Raw genomic sequence first — 20,256 nt, 5'->3', positions numbered from 1 at the left:
ATTACGTGTTAACGGCCGCATAATTATTTATCGACGGCCGCAGGTTGAACACCGTTGATCTATTGTTTTATGTATCAATGCAGCATAAAAAGTTGCTCCCACGCGGAAATATGCGTGGGGGCCTGGCCCCCACGGCTTAGGCGCCTATGGTTAAAATGATTAGTTTGGATCAACAAATGTGCGACCTACACTCCTACAGCTTAGATTGAAAGGAAATTATCGGGTAGGCTACCGTAGCCTAGTTATCCCGACCAGCAAAAATTTGTTCCAAGAACCCAGTTAGCCTAACAGTTCATTTTTACATTGTAGTAACAGAATGAAAAGGCTAACCAAATGTGTGGCCTATCGTTTTAACGTCGCTAAACGTTGAAATCGTGTAGAAAAGGGTGCTTTTGCTGACTAAGATACTTTGAAACTGAGAAACATTCACAGAAGCCCTACGATACGTTGCATTTTTAAGATAATGTATTCAGACGTTGATTCAATGTACAAATGAAATGTTATGCTAAATGGGTTCTTGGAACAAATCGTAGGGCTTCTGTGAATGTTTCTCAGTTTCAAAGTATCCTAGTCAGCAAAAGCTCCCTTTTCTACACGATTTCAACATTAAGCGACGTTAACACGATAGGCCACACATTTGTTTAGCCTTTTCATTCTGTTACTACAATGTAAAAATGAACTGTGTTCTTGGAACAATTTTTTGCTGGTTGGGATAACTAGGCTACGGTACCCGATAATTTCCTTTCAATCCAAGCTGTAGGCCACACATTTGTTGGTCCAAACTAATCATTTTAACTATTCAAAAGTACTAACTTAGTTATAGACATAAACATGATCTTTTTTTCTTTTTTTTGTAACATTTTCTTTGTTTTATTTTTCCTTCATATCTTAATTTTTTCTGAAAGTGTTGCGACCGTGTCAAATTTCTTTCAACTGAATAACTTACTTCGGTCACAAGCACGTTTTAACGTTCGCGTTTTGTCGCTTTTACCTTTTTCTACACCTTTGCTATGTTGACGTGAATTGTTTTTGATATCATTATCAGAAAGAAAAACAACTGAACTGACATGACGAATTCAAGCACGTTTTAACGTTCGCGTTTTGTCGCTTCTACCTTTGCTATGTTGACGTGTATTGTTTTTCATATGATGGTCAGAAATAAAAACAACTGAACTGACATGACGAATTTTAATTTAATAGTTCAAACACTTTCTTTTTATTCCTTTCTGCACGATTTCAACGTTTAGCGACGTTAAAACGATGTAAAAACGGCAATTATAATTAGGCTACGTACCCGATAATTTCCTTTCAAAAATTTCAAAAACTCGCCGAATAGGGCACTCGCCGAAAAGGGCTCTCGCCGAATAGGGAACTCGCCGAATCGGACTAGTCGAATCGGACTCGCCGAATAGTAGCAGACCCATCCTAGACAGCAACGTCTGCAGACGTATCAACATAAAAATGGCAGATTTTTGCTATTTGGTTAGTCGACCTCACTTTAACGTATTTGTCCGGTGTGAACCAAGTTCTTGCTGCCACATCATGTAAAAAGGTTTCTAATTAAACGACAAGCTGAAGGGTGTCCGACGTTTTTTTTCGTAAACAGTTGTTCGTAAAACAATTGTTCGTAAAATTAATTCTTCGTAAAACAATTCTTCATAAAGCATTTCTTCGTGCATGCAATTGAGAATTGATGTATACCAAGAAATGCTTTACGAAGAATTGTTTTAGGGATTTAATTTTACGAACAACTGCTTACGAACATTTGTTTTACGAACAATTGTTTACGAACAATTTACCTATAACCAAGCTGAAGGTATTGTGGTTTATCTTGATCGCCATGATCTTGCTCATGTTCCTTCTCTCTGCTACGACAAGTATTAATTCGTAGTCAGCAGGCTTCAGAGTCAATATAAGAAAAGACTAATTTGCTAACTGCATTTTTACACTACACCGCTCTTGCATCTTCAAATTGTAAATTGTTTAAAATTACAATCACACAACAACAAAAGTGTCAGTTACAATTACACTTGGTCTCCGTGGTGGGATCCAATGTGGTTTGAAGCCGGTTCGCTTTGACTAAAATTAGCTACGTCTGGAAACCCTGCTTAAAGTGAATGTAAGTCCCCTTGGTTTGGTTTTGAATCTTTATCCTCGGACTGACAATTGACTAAGCCTTGATGGCTTATTCCTTGTAGTTTCGCATACTTGTAGAGGCTCTTGACGCAGGGTCGGTTACCAAGATTGGCAGAGTAAAGTTTTCTGATTGTTGAAGTGTTGTGGCCGGAGAATTGTTCCATCCACTAGGTGCCGCTGAATGGAGAGCTGTCCTGAAATGCGTTGCTCAAGCGCACACCCAGAGAGTCGAACCAGCGCCGCGTGATCTGGAGCACGGGGCGACATGAATCTTGAAATGACCCTTGAAAAAGTTGACACAAAGGAACCGTTAATTCTGGTAGGCTACTTTTTTATTCTTAGAAAGCGGTTCGCACGCACCGACCGAATTCCATCACTGCTTGGCCCACATGAAAATATGTATTAATTGCATCCAACCAAAGATAGATTTGTGTTTTTGAACGCTCTTGTTAAAAAGTGTTGTACAACACGATCAATACCATAGGTAACTCCACGATATACAAAGCAATGGAATAAACCACAGATCGCGTTGGTGCAGGGACTTCTAACTTGTAGACCGCAGCATACAGGTACCGAAGGAAAGTGTAAGCACCACACTGCAAAGAGTAGAAAAATGGCGATGGTCCTGTCAACATGTAGAGGCAAGCAATCACGAGGAACATTAACACGTTTTCAACATCGTTTCGAGATATCCTGAGAAAAGAGATTTACATGTAGGCCACTTGAACCTCTTATGAATATATTAATAATCTTATTAAGGTGGTAGCTGAGCGCATTTTGTAAAACTAGATAACACTCGAAACAGCATTTGCTTGCGCATCGGCAGTCGGCACCTTTCCAGCACTTAATAGCACTGTACGGGTCACGATGACTGTAGTTGGAACCTTGCAGACTGTTCACTGACTCTTCCTTGGGTGAAAAATTTCGAGCGAGGCAAAACGTTTGCAGCTATTGATGTGAGCAAAAAATAAATAGGCATATTATTTATAAATTGTAGGCCTACCAAAGGTTTGCAACTTATCCAAATAAGCTTAGACACAGTGATCATTCATCTATTTAGCGTGAGTAAGGGTTACGATTAAAGTTGAAACAAATCATTATACTCAGCAAGCGGAATTGCAGTTCTCACCTTCTTGTTCTTTCTACTTGTTCATTTAGTTGGCAGTAAGAAGCACTTCCATGACGAACAGCGTCCTCGTGATTGGCAAATGACTAGAACACAAATTAAGTTAGGTAACAACCTACAAAGGCACGAATCCTTATGTAGGCTACATGAGTATTCCGGCAAGGCTACGTGGGGTGTAGACTGGGAACCAAAACTTGAGTCGGCACATAAGCTACGTATTTTTGTGACTTGACAAATGATCGCACCATACACAACATAGTTCATCGGAATTTTATGAAACGGCAGGATTATTTGATTGATTCAGATTGTGGGGAATGTCTCTGATAGTCTAATCTTTTAAAATCCCAATTGCCTGCCGTTTTTTAAGAGGATACGAAAGCTCGCAGCGATTGCCTTATTCTGACGACACCACCAGGTTCAGGGCGGCAGTTTGTAGCAGTAGCGCGTTAAACATGCGGTTCTTTTTTAAATTGCAGAAACTTTTGTGGTGCAGCTGGTAGCCGACAGTCAGTTGCAAAAGACAGTTTGCAAATGTTACGTAGAGCATATTTCAAGAATACTTGCTTGGAAAGACAGTTGAAAAGTTACCAGTAGGCCTAAGCTGTTTTTTTTAACAAAGCCCATGCAACAGGTTAAATGTAAAGCAACTATACGGATAGTTGAATTAGCAGGTAACCACTAACCATGAGAATTCAGTGAATATCCAAGCCTGATGCTAATAGCGCAATGCAGTTTCTCATAACAAGATTTATTGAACTACTATCCGTGCCAATTGTTATTTTACGATAAACAGAGATTATTTACGATAAACAAAACCCTTTCTATTGTCAGACGTGGGCTAATAAAAGCCTTCGTACGGTACCCCCTTCTTTAGATATCCCTGTTTTAACTTCTTGGAGTGTCCAGTCCCAGATGAAGTCAGATTGTAAACGATTGATGCTATGAGAAATAAATGATTTAGAGTTCCTCTCGTTTGTAACTTACGCAACTAGGCTAATGAGGGTTTATCCACAGACCTTTGATTTCACTCACCAATGTTCTGAGCCGTTCCTGGCCAGTAATGAAGCTTATAAACACAAACTCAAGTGCAAGAAGAGCAGCATAGAATCCAAAAATAGAAAGCAACTCGGTTGTCAAATTTCCAAAACGCAACATGTTATGAAACACAATCTAAAAATCACACAAATGTTTGTATTGAAAGAACTATACTTTAGCCTTCACGAGTTTAATTATATGAAGTTGAACAGGATATTAGGATCCAACTTGGTTTCAACAGCCCTTGTAGTAACAAAGGTAGAAGAATTCAATTGAGTGGGTCTCAGCACTCAAGCTAATCATTATCATCATTCGTTCAGTCAACTTCGACTCTGGGTCACTTTGTAAATCTTCTCCCTCCACAGCTCTCGATTCCTCACAACGCCCTTCAGCTCTTCCAAACCCATCCCGCTGTCATTCATCACTGTATTAAACTATCTCGTTTTGGAACGGTCCTTTTCTCAGCTGACCACACCAAGCATAGTGCATTTTTTTAGTGATTTAACTTAGCCTACTTCTCATTAGGTTATGTGGCCAAACTCAGCTAACCTTAAAAGTAAACTAACTAAACTAAAAACAAGCCCATGAAAAAAAGATCAGGTGAAAACCAAGCTAAACGTAATAACTGGACCTTTGCCTGTACGTTATTAAATTGTGCGTCAAAAATAAAGTAGATCTATTTAGGCTACAGGTATTAGATTACACAACTAAGTTGCATAACAAATCTACTGTGGTGACGCATTGCAGGTCTGATACTCTGCAACACCGGGATGCAAGCAAAATTAATTTGGTATTGAACTGAGCCTGCAGACATTTAGGTTTGAAAACTTTTTTTAGATTTCAAAACTTTGGCCTATTAAGTTTTTGCAAATTATTCTTTATTTCCTACACATATTTAATGGCAAATGTATCAAGTAAACTCACCTAGGCCATCCCGTATAGGCAACTGAAATATTTTAAAATTTTTGAAATATAGTAACGTAGTGCGACTTGATTTTACGACGACCTGCAGATGTTAAAATCTGATTCATTGAACAAAAACGGACAAGGTCACTTAAGTTTCAATTTAGCAAATGAAATGAAGCGACAAAGTAAAAAGGAAACTTTATACTTTACGCTTTCACATGCAAGAAGTTTCTCACGTAAACTAAAATGTGAGAGTTGAAATAACTTCGTGCAATTTAACTCACGAAAGCAGCTGGGAAAGACACCATATCACTTAGCCTACGCCTACGGTACCTTAGAATAACCGATATAAACGACAAGTAGTTCAACAAATAAGTGAATAGACTTTTTTATGTGTTTCCCGTGTTCAAAAATGTTACATTAGCAAAAAATCAAACGTTTCGGCCAACAACATTTGAAACCTATAAACTCTCACAGCGGCATCACTCACAATGACAGTTTGATCAGCCTCTAAATTGTGTTTACAACACAAAGTTACTACCAGGGCCGTTGAGCATAATTTAGCCCAGGTACCTACTAATAAAATACTGGAGTTTCAAAACAACATCGCTAAATGTAATCAATAAATCATCTCTTGCTTCATGTCGTGGAGCAGTGAGTTAAAATGAAGTTATCAGCTACAGATCGGCAAGTAGGCCTACGATATGAAAAAAACGTTTCCAACGCAAATTAAATCTAACCTACACTTCACATCACAATCACGCTGAGCACTGAGTTGATTCTAGAGTGGAATGTCAGAAGTTCACTGGACGTGACTCATTTCACTTCAAATAAAGGTCATTTTCAGAAAGACGTCAAGTTTGTTGTCGCGCGTTCAGCGTCTGCGCGGTTTGTCCCTGATCGTGAGCGCACAGCTTTGTTTTCAGAAGTCACTTCAAGACATAGACTACTTAGAAGTGGACACAAAAGTAGGTTTTCTTGCCTTCCTCTCCACGCCACTTAAATCTTCAACAGGCAAAGTCTGGATAGGACAAGAAATGGAAAGCGGCTACCTCTGTCTTGGCTGCTTTCGAATAAAGGTCTTTTCAAGCAGAAATTGCGAAAAATCCACACAATGCATCAAATCACCATTTGTATTAAAAATATTAAAGTAAATAAAACTTCAATAATAACAAAGTGAGCTACTCGCGATGATGATTCCGACAAGGGAAGAAAAAAAAATCATCTCTGCATGATATGGCTTTCTCGCAATCTCGGCTTTCCGGTAATGTTGTGCCAGTTTGGATGACCAATCCTTTACTGAGATCCGAGTATCGTATTACCTCGAAACCCATAACATACACTCCAGTGTGGAATGCACATGTTTTATCACATGCAGACAGAGTGGCTGCTGACGTTTGCTGCCCAAGCCCGGTGAGTTGTGATGTTGTGAAGTTTAAAATTCGATTTGAGAAATCTTAATTCAACCTTATAAATGTAAAACCGAGCAAGCAGTGTCTGTGTGTTAGCCACTTGGTCAAATTCAACACTTCAGGAAATAACAATCGCGACCATATTGAATTGAAATTGCATGAAAAACAACAACAGCGACGGGTTGAGGTCTAACAATGTTCCTCCTACAATGTAGGGTTGGTTGCTCTATTGTTGCTATGATATATGATACAACAATCGCTTTGTTCTGTCAGACTGCCACTGGTTACAAAACTATGAAAGTAGCAACACTTGCAACAGACAGTTGGTTAGTGCAACTCGTGAACATCTGTGTTCTAATCACAAGTCGATATAAAAGCATTGAAATCTGTTCCTAAACTCAATGGCGTCAAAGAAAAATACACAAACTCCAAAAACTAAAGTCAGTGTATACAAATTAAGTGTGACAAAATTCAACATCTCCAAACTTAATGCAATCGGTAAATTGTTTTGCAGCAATTTCAAATACGTTTGATGGAAACGCTGGTGTTGTGTGGGAGTTATGATGTTTGTTACTTGTGCTTAACACAGTGAACTTTCGTTTATTGGAGTTTGCGTTCATTGATGCAACGTCACACTACATTGGTTTAATACAAAGCGTTATGTTGAATAAATAAAAATAACAATTGTGGCAAAATGTGCTGCAGTAAATTTGCACCTCAAAAAGACCAGACGCATCATTTAATTTCTAAATTTGCCACAAAAACAGACGGTTAATTGCTGTGAAGGAGCGCAGGTTCCAACCGGAGGGGCGCCAATTATTGGAGAAATATTGTTGAAACTTGGCTATTAACGGGTGGGGTTTCAATGCTAAGCACTGAGCTGATTATAGAGTGGAATGTGAGAAGTTTACTTAAGATAAGACGACAAGACTAGAAAGACGAATGATAGCAAGATTTTGAATATTGTACAAATAGCAATCACTCAAGCGTATGATGAATATACACCAGGTGTTATTGGAAGAGGGATAAGAGAAATAATATAGGAATGCCTGATTTCATCAGAGCTATGCAACCGCTAAGCAAAAGCTTTGCTGAAGTGGCCAATAGAAAGAAGAAATGGGTATTAAAAGAGAAGGAAAAGATTTAAATGCGATAAGATTTGGGAATAATCAGATGATGGTTAAACGTTTGAAGCAAGGCTGACAAAATATATCCACAATGAAGAAGAATGCAGAAGATAAAAAAAATTGGCAGAAAAGAACAATAACCTTCCGTCAGGCAGAGTTGCTGCAGCTAAATATCAAAGTTAAACATTGGAAAGTGTTTCGACCCGCCCCTCTCCAGCAATAGGTTTCTTCCTCAGCATTACAAGCAGGTTGTGGAGTCGGAAGAATTTTGGCGTGTCCGGAGTAGTCGTTAAAAAAAGGCCGATTCCGACTTGATGCAAAACGACAGACAATAAAATTTTTAAAAATAAAATTTTAAATTTTAAATAAATTTTAAAATATATTTTAAATAAATTTTTAATTTTTAAAAATAAAATTTTTGTTCGCAATCTTTTTTCAAAATATTGTTTCTTGTTCTCCTTGATGCTCTACAACTTCACCAAAAAATAAAAGTGTTTGTCAGTTTATATGAAAACCGCCGTTTCAATTTCAATTGCAACTTCAAGTAAAGCCAAATTTTAAAAAAGCATAAAAAAATCTGGCAACCCTCTAAAATCTGGCAACACTGAAGCCGAAGTCAGCCAGTTATTAATCGAGGAGTCGGAGTCGTACATTTTTCGCGCGACTCCACAACCCTGATTACAAGCAATTGACAAAATTGTGTATCAGACCGATAAGTGTGCGGATAAATTAAAAGAACACAAAGTCTGCGCACAAACGCTGGTTGATTTCCACAACACGTGTCAATGTGCAATGATATAACATTTTTTAATCAGTTATTGCATTTTTGCACCATTTTACCGCTCGGCTGCATCTACACATGTGAATAAATAACAAAAATCGGCTGAAAGTTATCTTCCTAATTGGGTAAAACGATCCAACTTCTCCACTAATTCTATGATTGAAAGTGAAAAGCAACTCGTGACAACAAAACTGTGATCTTGGTCGTCGTGACCCATCAAATAAAATTCGCTGTAGCGATTTCACAATCAATAGGTAACACATCCCTTGAAGGGAAAGAATATCCGAGAGGTGATGTCGGGGCCTCAAGTTCGATACTCACCACGGGCACGTCCAGGTTTGACCTATAAGTGCGTCAAGTTTTACTTGCTGGGCTAACGTTAGTGGATGTCACTGAGCGCGTCATGCATAGAGTAACATGTTGAGCGGCTTCAAGGCTGTTGCCAGACGCAATGACGTCACTTGACGCAGAGAATGCCTCTTATGTTAAAAATAACTGTTTCCAAAGTCCGGATGAAAGCTGATCGCTGCGCCCGACTGGAGTCAATCTTCTCCAAGTCCGGTACAAGATGAGTGAAAGCCTCCGAGAGTCTCCCTTTGTAGCTCTCATCCGGCTGGCTGGCGACGATCTGTGGATACGTAGAGGAGGAAATGAAACTGCGATCATTAAAAAATGAACAACTCCACATCAAAGCAAATATGGTTGCGAGCACATTTTTGGACGTTTGATGGATCGGAAGTTGTTGAGAATCAGGATTCGGATAAAGAACAAAAAAACAGACACGGAGAGGAATCGAACCACAAGCCTTGCGATCCAAAACTCCAGCTACCACAACAAGGCACTGACGCATCCGGATGCAACTTTAAAACTACAGTAATTGCATTCAGAAGTTGGCATTCACAATATTTTAAATTTGTGTTAATTTTAAGTCTTGGAACTATTTTACTTTTGCAGAGCGACCACCTACAAATAAAATTCCTTTTTTATTAAACAAAAACATGTTTTCTGAGATAACTAAAAATCGTACGTTTAACATGACTTGTGTCCAGAACAAAATCAAATGCTCACGAGTAACACACCAAACTAACAAGTAATAACTACACTTTGTTTCAATCATTCCACTGATGATAGGTGGCAATGGGTACCTGGTGAAACACTTGCATCGTGTGTTGTGGTTGGAAGCATAGTAGGGAGTAGAAAGTATCAGCGGCTGTACGTAGTAGATCCATGTCGGCAGCGTGCACAATCAGGGTGTCGAAGACGAGCTGAACGGCGAGAAGCAAGCGTCATGAGTCGTTCAGTTACTGGTTTAGAAGTTTCATGGCAACACTAATTAATTATCTTCGGATAGCAAACGCTCTTCATGAAACTGGTTTGGGCACTTCCGCGTACATGAAGATACTTTCAGCAGACGCTGGTCTTTGTCATGCACCCAGGTGTCACTTGGTGAAGATGAAACGGTAGCGTTTCGAGCATCACGCTCAACCAGCATCTCTTGACATTGTTTATCAACAAACCTATTTGTGCATACATCAATACAAGCGATGCAAAGAATAGTATGCAACCGCTGAAATAGAATGAAGCACATGCAAATTTAGAATTAAAAAGTGCAAGGCTAGCGCAAAACTTGGGCTACAGAAACACGATAGCGGTAATATCGCAAGTCAAATCATAGTTTGGATGATCCCAGACAGCAAAATCTGTCATTTTTACATTGATTCAACGTCTGCACACGTTGAATCAATGTACAAATGACAGATTTTGCTGTCTGGGATGTAATATTAGGCTAAGTTTCCTCCATGTACGCTAAGCACATCACTCACACGAACAAACGAGGCGGTGGGTTCATGCAGGGGGGTGGGAGCGGCCTTTGTCTTCAAGCATTGCGTTGCCAAACCTTCTACAGCCTCCAAACATAACTTACAATTTTCAGTTCCATATCTTTGTGCAATTTTGTTAAGAACTGGTACAACAGAGTATTTAAAAAACGTTTGCATACACAATAGTATATATTTATGTAAATATTATACGTATATATGTACAGTAGTTAAATTGAGATATTGCATGATAAATGTAGCTAAAACTTGTTTAAGGTAAACTTTTACTTAGTTTAAGGTTAAGGTAAGGTAGTTTAAGGTAAACTTTTAAATCAATAACGAAACAGTTGTGTTTCGCACTGACCTACCTTTTAAAGTGGGCGGTGAGAAAACTTTGAGAAATTATTAAACAATTAATAATAATAAACTCAAATAAACTAAACTAAAGACATACAACTCCTAACCTGTTCCACATCGGTAAGATCATCATTAGGTTTATTCAAATAGAATTGAAAAATATTCTATTTGAATAATAATCATCTCGTGACGATCCTACTAGTGACGCGAAACATCCCAGACAGCAAAATCCATCATTTTTACATTGATGTAACGTCTGGAGACGTTGAATCAATGTAAAAATGACAAATTTTGCTGTCTGGGATGGTACCCGGTCATTTGGTCGACAGACATTTGGTCGACAGGACGTTTGGTCGACAGACATTTGGTCGACAGGACGTTTGGTCGACAGGACGTTTGGTCGACAGACATTTGGTCGACAAGACATTTGGTCGACAGGACGTTAGGTCGACAGAACGATTCATTTTAGGGTTAGGGATAGTTAACTAACCCTAACGCTAACCCTAACTCTAACTCTAACCCGAACCTAACCCTAACCCAAATGTCTTGTCGACCAAATGTCTGTCGACCAAATGTCTTGTCGACCAAATGTCTTGTCGACCAAATGTCTGTCGACCAAACGTTTGTCGACCAAATGTCTGTCGACCAAATGTCTGTCGACCAAACGACCGGCTACGGTCTGGGATGGTGCAGAGAGTTATGATCGATAGTTTCTCTATTCATATGCTATCTATGACTTTTTATCGTTGCATTGATACGGTGGTATACACGTCCGCAATGTTGCTGCAATGTAATATAACATTGAGGATACGAGCTGAGACCGACTTGGAGGGAGAAGACGAAACACTGCAGCATGGGCTGGGGAAGCTTCTCTATCTTCTCAGGATAAATCTCGCATAGGAATGTCACAAGCTTGTAGTATTGGCTGAAGCAATGAAAATGCAATAACTTTTAGATTGAAATCACTTCAAGATGGAGGCGTACCGGGATCACAGCCAGCAAACCACTCTTTTTTGCATTGACTCAACGTCTGCAGACGTCAGAATGTCAATTGAAAACTTGCTGAATATGACAAAAGTCAAACGTGAAATTAATGTAATAAATGACGCAATAACCTAAAAACATAACTAACAATGCTCTTATCTGGCCTCAACACTGGCGTGACAAGACATGAAAGAATGATTGTAATAATACCGTTGATTTGACAAGTCGTTTCACAAGGCCAAGATAAACATTCGTAAATGCGTGGAAGTTACAGAACCACGTAAATGATCTTGACGTCATATTACCACAGATACACGCATGACTGCCGTTAAAATGAAACTGACACCTTAGAACACGCAAAATTTTCAAGCTTGCAAACGTAGGCCATGCATGTACTTACAAACAAAACGAGGGGTAGAGAAGCAACTGGCTGCTGACGAGGGGGAGAATGATGTTGAGTCCATAGAGCACAACATCGGCAGCGGATGTCTCCTCTGCACTCGGACGTATGATAACCTCAGCTTGAAGCTCAGTATCTGAATAGAGAAGGAAGATACAATGCGGAAGTGATTCTTTTGGCAGGAGGCATCGAACTCAACGGTGGGCCGGAAGCCGTCCAACAGAAGGTAACCGATACAGTCAAAGCAAAAAATAATAATGTAAGTTTTGGCATAGCGCTCTATCAATTGGATGTGCTGATTTTACGAGCTGTCCAACAAAATCGTATATAAGTCATTGTTGTACAAACTTTCACTGCTTCTCAAAACGTAATTGCACGTGAAAAGTGACGCGGATAATTTTTGGTGAGGGTTCTCCACATAATGAACGAAAAAATATCACTACATGAAAAATACGGAAATTCTGATCCGAAAATGGCTTGAAGTTGAAGATGTTCATCTACAAAGAAGTCGGTCAATTTTAATGAAAATAAAAAAGGTACGGGAACTATGATTTTCTGAAAAACAATTTTATGCCCAGTCCCAGCCAAGCCGACAACAGGGCACTTGTAAAATAAACAACTTCCTTTCAAACCTGATTCATTGAAGTCGATGAGATCCTTGGACAAGATGTTGGTGAGCAGCTCAATGAGCAATGTGATGTCTTGATAAGAATCCTCTTCATTATCATGATGACGCTTGCCTATGTTGTGCTTGCTGTAGGCACGTAGAAGATCCAGTGACCACTTGTACAGGTGGTCACACTGCGCCTAGAGAGGTATCAGATAACGCTTTATGTCAGGAGACCTGGACATTTCTTGGTTTGAAATATCGTCCAAGGAAACATGGAAATTTAAAAAAATGGCGCTTTTCCTAAATTTACAGAAATATGGTCCAAGCTGATGAGGAGAAACAACTCAAACAAGACTGAATAAACCTAGGTAACCTTAACCATAGGCATAGTGTTCAACATTGTCTAGTGCATGCTTTTTATCTCTTGATTTTAATCGTTTATCATCAAAGGTTAAACACAATGTCAACAACGCACTATCCGTTCATTGGCAGGTTCAGGAAGCTGAAGCACCATGTTTGATGGCAAACCGATGCTTTGGTGGATTAGTTCTGACAGTTAGCTTTGAAAGAGTGTAAGAATCGATTCCATTGACCAGACGGAGCAGATGGTCTCTGTGTTTAAGATGACGGCCAAAGGGTCTCCATATACTTCGGCAATGCCTGGCTAGCATTGGAGGTAAAAAGTTGGACCAACGGCCTCAAAACCTCATACGAAGACGACTGGACCGATCGACGACGGTTTATGAGCAGTCTGCAACTATTCGGAGAAAGCGTTTTTCGGAGAAAGATCAGCCACAATTTCCAAATGGAAGCATGAACTGTTGTTCTGTTTGTTATTTTACATTTACTGACACATCTACGTTTTTCCTTTAAATTAAATCTACAAGAAACCTATTTGGCGTTTTCATTTAACTTGTTAGTCTTAAGTCTAGGGAAGGGCATTTTCGAATAATTGAGGATTCGAATCTATTCAAGAGTAGCCTACTTCGGCCTAGATCGAATCCGATTCGATATATTTCCGCCACAGGAAATGAAGAAAATGCAAAATAAAGTCAGTGTTTTGTTTGCGACAATAGATCATAGGATTTCTCCAAATTCGAAATACTCGGCATAACCACAGAGATATACCATTGATGTTGAACGTTAACGACAAGTAATATTGATGACAAAGTAAAGTACAATGTATATATGCGCCATTCCATTTCCATGTATTTGTGACGCAGTATAATAGCTCTCGATTAAACTTCTTAGTTTACAATTCCTACATTAGGAACATCAGCATTAGAGCTAGCGATGAAAAACATTGATATTATTATTAACATTAAACATATTCAATTAGACTTTTGTTGATCTTGAGGTCTCTGAGCACGAATTTATGTAGCAGTAATCATGCTGTCAGTTGGCGCCATCGATCGAGAAACAATCATTTGTTAACATTTGAAAAATCCTTTGGCACATCCAAACTGATATTCATTGGCGAAATTAAAGAGCGTCACAGTCTCAAATCTTCAACAGTATATTTGGTTCGCTATATTGTGACGTCATCACACGAAAGGCTTTTAATATGTCGCACACTTTTCAAGAATGCTACGATGTCGTATTTCTATTGTTGCTGGTGTCAGTTGCTTCCAAAAAAAAATGTTTTCAAATTAATACTAGCCGAGATGAAAGCAATCAAATACTATCTGGGTGAAAAAATACAAACCGTTGAAAAAAAACGATACAAAAGCGTTTCATTTCCTCTTGAAAAAAAAATCAGTGGCAGTTGCAACAATAAAATGAAACAAATCAAGTTGGTGGCGGCCTCACATCGAGCTCTCAGATTCATGATGCCGGCGTTGGCCGAAAACCGACAGAGAAGGTCGATGCAAATCAACCCAAATAAAGAAAATAAGCAAAATATTGATTGAAATGAGCCAGGTACGCACTGGTCAAACCCAATGACTCTTACTCTTCATCAAGTTTAGAGCAGAACCGTTTCGTTAAACAGTAAACTGACCAGTGTCTGCAGTTTCATAAGCTTTTGAAAGGTTAAAGTTTGAAGTAGATAATATCTTTTTCGTCAAAGAAATAAATTAATGACTTTTGATATGAATGTTATCCAGAGAGCAAGTATCTTCGACGGACGTGTTGCATGGCTTAGTTCCCAGTATATATGACTGTCTGACACTTCCGCCAACGAGTTCCATGTACATACAAAACGCTTCACTTATGCCTTGCTTGTTCAAAGTAAAGTTGGATATGTTGACATGTAACTTTTTCCTTGATAGATCAATCTGAAAAAAAAACAAGTAGATCGCAAAACCAATTGATTTGCTGTCTGGGTGCAAACAATTTGCTCTTTCTACGTCTGTGAACGAGTTTTTCCATCTGGGTATGTCGGTATGTTGGGGATGATATAAGTAAGTGACAAGTGGGCGGAAAACATTGTTCATTCGATCAAAGACAATATCATGGGAAAATCCAGCTGACAAACCAGTCTTTTCCTACAGACGTTGAATCAACGTAAAAAAAGGGCTGATTTGCAAGCTGGAAAGCGAACAGAGTGTACACTGTAGTCACTAGTGTACATATCAACATAAGCAAACATAATGGTGCCAATTGTTTTTCACACGTCCATTTTATGGCCTGATCAGTGATAAAAAGATCAACATTTTCAGAAAAGCAACGTCGGTTGATGAAAAAGTTTAATTTTCAAACGCTGTGTGAAAATGAAAAACGTTTCTGTTCGCTTTTTAAAGCGAAACCTCGCAAAAATGTGAGGTTTAGTTAATAGACAAAACAAAGTCAATATATTTTAATTCTCAATCTATCATCTTCGTGTTTTGCTGAATGTGCGACGTTGAAAGTATAGAAAGTGGTAGATTTAATCCAAAACACCGAATGCTTCTTAACACTAGACAGAAGTCGTTGGCATCTCTATCAAACTTTCAATTAGTTATCTACAGTAGACTTTACCAAACTGTGTGCCGCGGCACAGTGGTGTGCCGCAAGAGGGGCGCAAGTGTGCCGATAAAGTTTAGTGATTTGAAATTTGCAGCCCACGCGCAAATCTTCAAAATGTCAAATCTTAGTTTAAAAGGAAACATTTGCTTTCGTGTTACAGTAAATTACGACGATAAATTTCCGACAATTAACTCTGTAAATCGCTTGATCACCAGACCGTTCACAGCTCTCACTATTTCACTGCGTAATAAAAGTTGTTGCGTAATTTCTCACAATACTATATCACATCACAACAATACTTTATCATCTACCTTTTCCAACCTACCAAACTCTTATTCGATGAAATTGTTAAAGAGACAGCAGCAAAAATGTACATGGCAAAAATGCCATACTGGAGTTTCACCCTTGTTTGGGATTACCAATGGTGCATATCTATATTGTCTTGAGTGAGAATCGAACTTTGATGGAAATTGTGAAGGTCCTTGACTTTAGTGGGAATCGAACCTCGGTCGAGTTTGCACTACAACGTCCAGCATGCGTCTCTGCGCACTTGGAAATCCAGGTATCCTCAGTCCCATGTACTGAACCCAATATAGACCGAAGTTAAAAACAACTTCACTGTTGGGTTAAACAACTTCACTGTTTTAAAAACAACTTCACTGTTAGATGTGGGTAAGAGCTCCATGTGTTTCTCGGCAGTCGAGTGTAGCAAGAATTGGCAGTGATAGATGCGTGTTTCGCTCATGAGGCTAGTATCGCACCACTAATTCATGCCACATAGTTCTCAACTGCTGCTTTTGTCAGTCCATTAAAACCTTACCTTTGTGGAAAGAAAATAACTTAACTTTAGAACTGGATATGTACTGTTCAGAAGGAGCGGTCTTCCTGGCGTCAGAACTACCTGACTACTCATAATGCTCACTACAGAACAGCGAGCATTGTGTTTCAACTAAGAGCTCCATGCTACAATCTCGACGGAGGTTCGATTCCCGAAGACGTACGGTACATAATTTCCATCAAGTCGGAAGTTCGATTCCCGCTCGACACATGCAATACTGATGATCCCAAACAAAGATGAAACTCGAGCATGGCGTCTTCCATTTTCGTTCGATCGTGGTCTTAACGACTTCTACAAATCCCCACATCTCCATTTATTTTAAAATATATTTATATTGACGGACCAAGTCAATGTGTCGCAGAAGATTTCAAACTTTCTTACCCTAAGCAAAAACGTTTGAAAACCACTGATCTACAATATGCGATGATGCACTCGATCAGCTCGCCCATTAGTTCACACACTCTAGTTGCACAATTGATGAGCATCCAGGTTTATATACAGAAGAATAGATCAGGCGACCATGGTTCAAACCTCGGCGTGTGCACGTGACCAGCTGCGGCATTCAAAGCAGTGGAATATGGTGGATAGATTAGCTTATTGACAGGTGGCTGTACATATCTTTGTTAGAACACTTAAAGACATTCCTGAAGGTGAACACGAAAATTGGCTTTCTTCCCTCCCGTTCCACTTAATCGAAGTGCTCAACCACCGGGTGTAAGCTTGGATACAAAAAACAAAAACGAAAGCGTTCTTCTGTCAATCTCGGTAACCGGGCCTGCGTCAATGGTTCAAAACCTCTACAAGCATGCAAAACTGCTAAAAAAGAATCAGTGGATAAATATTCTTTCAATCAATCAAGCAGCGGCGTTGTTGGCCACTAACAACGCTATAACTCACCTGCTGGCTACATTTCTTGGCGACAAGTCGAAGGAAATACAAAACAAATTTCTTAGCCGACAGAGCAGAAGGTAAGAAATAAAAGTGATCATTTTGTAAAGAAGGATTTTCTCGGGTAAGTTTGGTCAAAGTATGGTTCGAGCTGCCCTTGGTGAAGACCAAGAGTGCTTTTGCTCTCACGATTGAAAAGGGTTTCCAGCCGGTTATGTTTTGTAACAAAACGCTCTTCGTTCCAACTTGAACATACATTTGGCACGCCTAAAAATAGATCAATGTTATGAATAAGCTTCAAAAATTTTCTGAGAGGAACACTCTTCTTCGTGCTGGTGTTTATCTAAGTTACTGGCTGGTGCGTTGACAGGGAATAAGAGTTTTCCAAAAGTAGTATAAGATGAGTAATAAAATCTGGCAACACTGAAGCCGGAGTTGGCCAGTTATAAATCAAAGAGTCGTATACCTTTCGCCCGACTCCACACAGCCCTGTAAACCTCCGTTCTTGTTTCTCGGTGTTAGAATTGATTGCAGATCATAACTTATACCAGGATCCATGCATTGTAGGGTGCAACATCACATAAATGCAGTTGCAATGCAACAATACAACATAGTAAATCAAAACAATCAGGTTTGGTACGAAAGGCTATTACCAAACTTGATTGTTTTTGTATTTACTGGCACTGTAGTAAGATAAAAAAAACTGTATTGTCATAACAATTTGCCCCGCCATTTCAAGCGTTCCTTATAACAGCGAAACGATCTGTTAGGCACCAGAGAGTTTAAAATACGAAGTCCCGTATCGCAACGTAACGTTTAGAGAATAAGATACTTTCTTGAAATGGATTTTTTAGGTTTGATGCATTGAAAGCAAAAATATAAGAACTTACCGGCAAGTCAAAAGAACAAGGTTTTGCGTAAGTCAAAGAAACCAACCCACTCAATCTGCTGCCTCCGTTCAACCCGCCACAAAATACCAGTAGTGCGTCTACTAATGGGTAAGAGGAGGCATCGAGATATCCCTCTCCCTCGCATGAAGTGAATAGCTCGTTGTCTGTTTCCACCAAGTCGTGTTCAGCTGTGTGAGGTGGCTCCTTGTCGACGTCCACCCAGTACAGTTGGCTGCGTCTTCCTGTCATACAAATAATCGGTTGCTGCTTTCCTTTTTGCGCTATGCTCTTCAAGCGTCCAAACGCTGTTTCAAACGAGATGCTGTTTCGGTAACGGGATTGCTGTTTTGCACAAACTGTTTTTACTACAAAAACTGTCACTAAGAACGTCAGTAGTTGTGGAAGGGAACGGAAAACATACAACGACGTACCGCCGTTGGAAGGCGCTGTAAATCGTGATTAGAGTGTGTGGATCACCTGGGTCATGAATCGAAGTTCGGGCTTGCAAAGACGAAAGGACGAGAAGCAATGCAATCGAAACAATTGATAAGACATAAATCGTTAGCTTCCTCCTGAAGAAAAATCATGAGGATTAATAAAACAGATCTTTGTAGAAACAATGTGAGAAATTGTTCATAATTTGTTGAGTGTTCATCATTATGATCATTATCATCATTATGATCAGTCATTTGCCGGCAAGGGTCTGGCTAACATCCAGAATCATTAGGGTACTTACCAAAAATAAATTAAGTTGATATTTAAAAATAAACGGGTCTGCTCACGCTAAATTTTCTTTGAATATTTAAATTGGTGAGACCTATTCTGAATATGCAAACAAACGTCACAAGTAATCATGAAACGGCCCCGCTAACTAACGTCTACTGTCGTTGAATCAAAGTAAAAAAAAAGTTTTTTTGACTGAAAGGAAAGTGCGTTTATGGTAGGGTAAACAAAAAGCTGAAAAAATCACGAGAAAAATGTATTCTTCATGTCGCAGAATACGAATGAAGAATCCACCATCTGTAGGTTGACGAAGGGAAAGCGGAGCGTGACATCAAAGATCATTGGATATTTAACTAATTTTATTTTTCTAATTGTTGTTAAAGTAAAAGGGCAACATCCCACCCAATGAGCAGCGTAGTCACACCGAGATTTTGTAGACAATCATTATGCGTCTTTAGAATAACATTGAACTGCTTTTTTACAACTGAGATGATAATATTAACAAGATTTCATTTACGCAGCAAAGTTAATTATTCATGGCACAGAAGTATGTTAAAACTATGCTTACCTTTTAACCAGAACAAGAACCTTTTTCATGTCATTCGTCGGTCATTGCAGCAAGAACTTTCCACTACACTCGTGAAACGGGGTTCAGGTATTGCTTTGTAATTCAAATTAAATTGCTATGTCAACTGTCACACCTTGCTGGTCCTTGTTTGAACTAAGCAACAACAAAGCGGCGAAAGCAAAATAAACGATCACGTCTCACGAACGCACTAACACGACTGACACAGCTATGCTACCTTAAAGGTTGTACCTTTAACACGTGGAGTAGCCTAGGCTTTATTTTCCCTTTTTTCGAAAGACAAACTTCTCCTGTTGTACTGATTCGATACAGAGACGTCGAATTAATGCGAAGTAGGTATTTCATGAATGAAACACAATTCAAAGCGTTTTTCACACAGCAAGCTAATCTATTGACTCAACAATGTTTGCAAATGGCGAATTATTTGGTTGACTTCACAGCACGTCATCACAAACATTTTTATACAGGGCTGTGTGAGCACCATCTTGCCCTCCCCCCAAATCCAATAGTGGGCCCCTGTGTTTAGTGATGGCTTTTAAAAATAGGACAAGAAAGCGTCAGTTCGTAGCCCCAAACTCTTTCAATGTAGAGAAAAAATTCACATTTATCATTTCAGAAAACACTCTTAAGATTTTAAAAATAGTAAATATGCTGACAATGCAGTAGCGGATCTGGAAAAAAGTTGGGGAAGAAC

General features: G+C 39.2%; 3 protein-coding genes across 3 annotated transcripts in view; all 3 read right to left on the bottom strand.

Moving 5' to 3' along the window:
• Nucleotides 1–2,521: 2,521 nt before the first annotated feature.
• LOC145777752 (prostaglandin E synthase-like) lies at nt 2,522–4,428 on the bottom strand. Its single transcript, XM_082589197.1, has 3 exons — nt 4,295–4,428; nt 3,266–3,348; nt 2,522–2,829 (listed from the first exon to the last, which is right to left on the bottom strand). Exons 1-3 carry the CDS (start codon nt 4,415–4,417, stop codon nt 2,586–2,588), a joined length of 450 nt encoding a protein of 149 aa, XP_082445323.1. The 5' UTR covers nt 4,418–4,428; the 3' UTR covers nt 2,522–2,585.
• Nucleotides 4,429–5,567: 1,139 nt separating this feature from the next.
• The window catches only part of LOC145777163 (exportin-4-like), a 33,658-nt gene continuing 18,969 nt past the window's right edge, over nt 5,568–20,256 (bottom strand). Inside the window, exons 18-23 of the mRNA XM_082588471.1 lie at nt 12,714–12,888; nt 12,082–12,217; nt 11,509–11,622; nt 10,347–10,464; nt 9,669–9,788; nt 5,568–9,151 (exon numbers count right to left, since the gene is read on the bottom strand). Coding sequence (XP_082444597.1) covers nt 8,981–9,151; nt 9,669–9,788; nt 10,347–10,464; nt 11,509–11,622; nt 12,082–12,217; nt 12,714–12,888 — 834 coding nt within the window. The 3' untranslated portion in view covers nt 5,568–8,980. The remainder of the gene's footprint in view (nt 9,152–9,668; nt 9,789–10,346; nt 10,465–11,508; nt 11,623–12,081; nt 12,218–12,713; nt 12,889–20,256) is intronic.
• Nucleotides 14,767–19,724, bottom strand: LOC145777391 (uncharacterized). The gene is made up of 5 exons (XM_082588759.1): nt 19,545–19,724; nt 18,731–18,825; nt 18,254–18,495; nt 17,373–17,630; nt 14,767–14,967 (listed from the first exon to the last, which is right to left on the bottom strand). Exons 1-5 carry the CDS (start codon nt 19,571–19,573, stop codon nt 14,767–14,769), a joined length of 825 nt encoding a protein of 274 aa, XP_082444885.1. The 5' UTR covers nt 19,574–19,724.

The sequence above is a fragment of the Aplidium turbinatum genome, chromosome 9, assembly GCF_918807975.1.
Source record: "Aplidium turbinatum chromosome 9, kaAplTurb1.1, whole genome shotgun sequence".
In the NCBI taxonomy this organism is placed as follows: Eukaryota; Metazoa; Chordata; class Ascidiacea; order Aplousobranchia; family Polyclinidae; genus Aplidium; species Aplidium turbinatum.
Note: the sequence above shows the minus strand (reverse complement) of the source record. Positions and strands in the feature narration are given on the sequence as shown.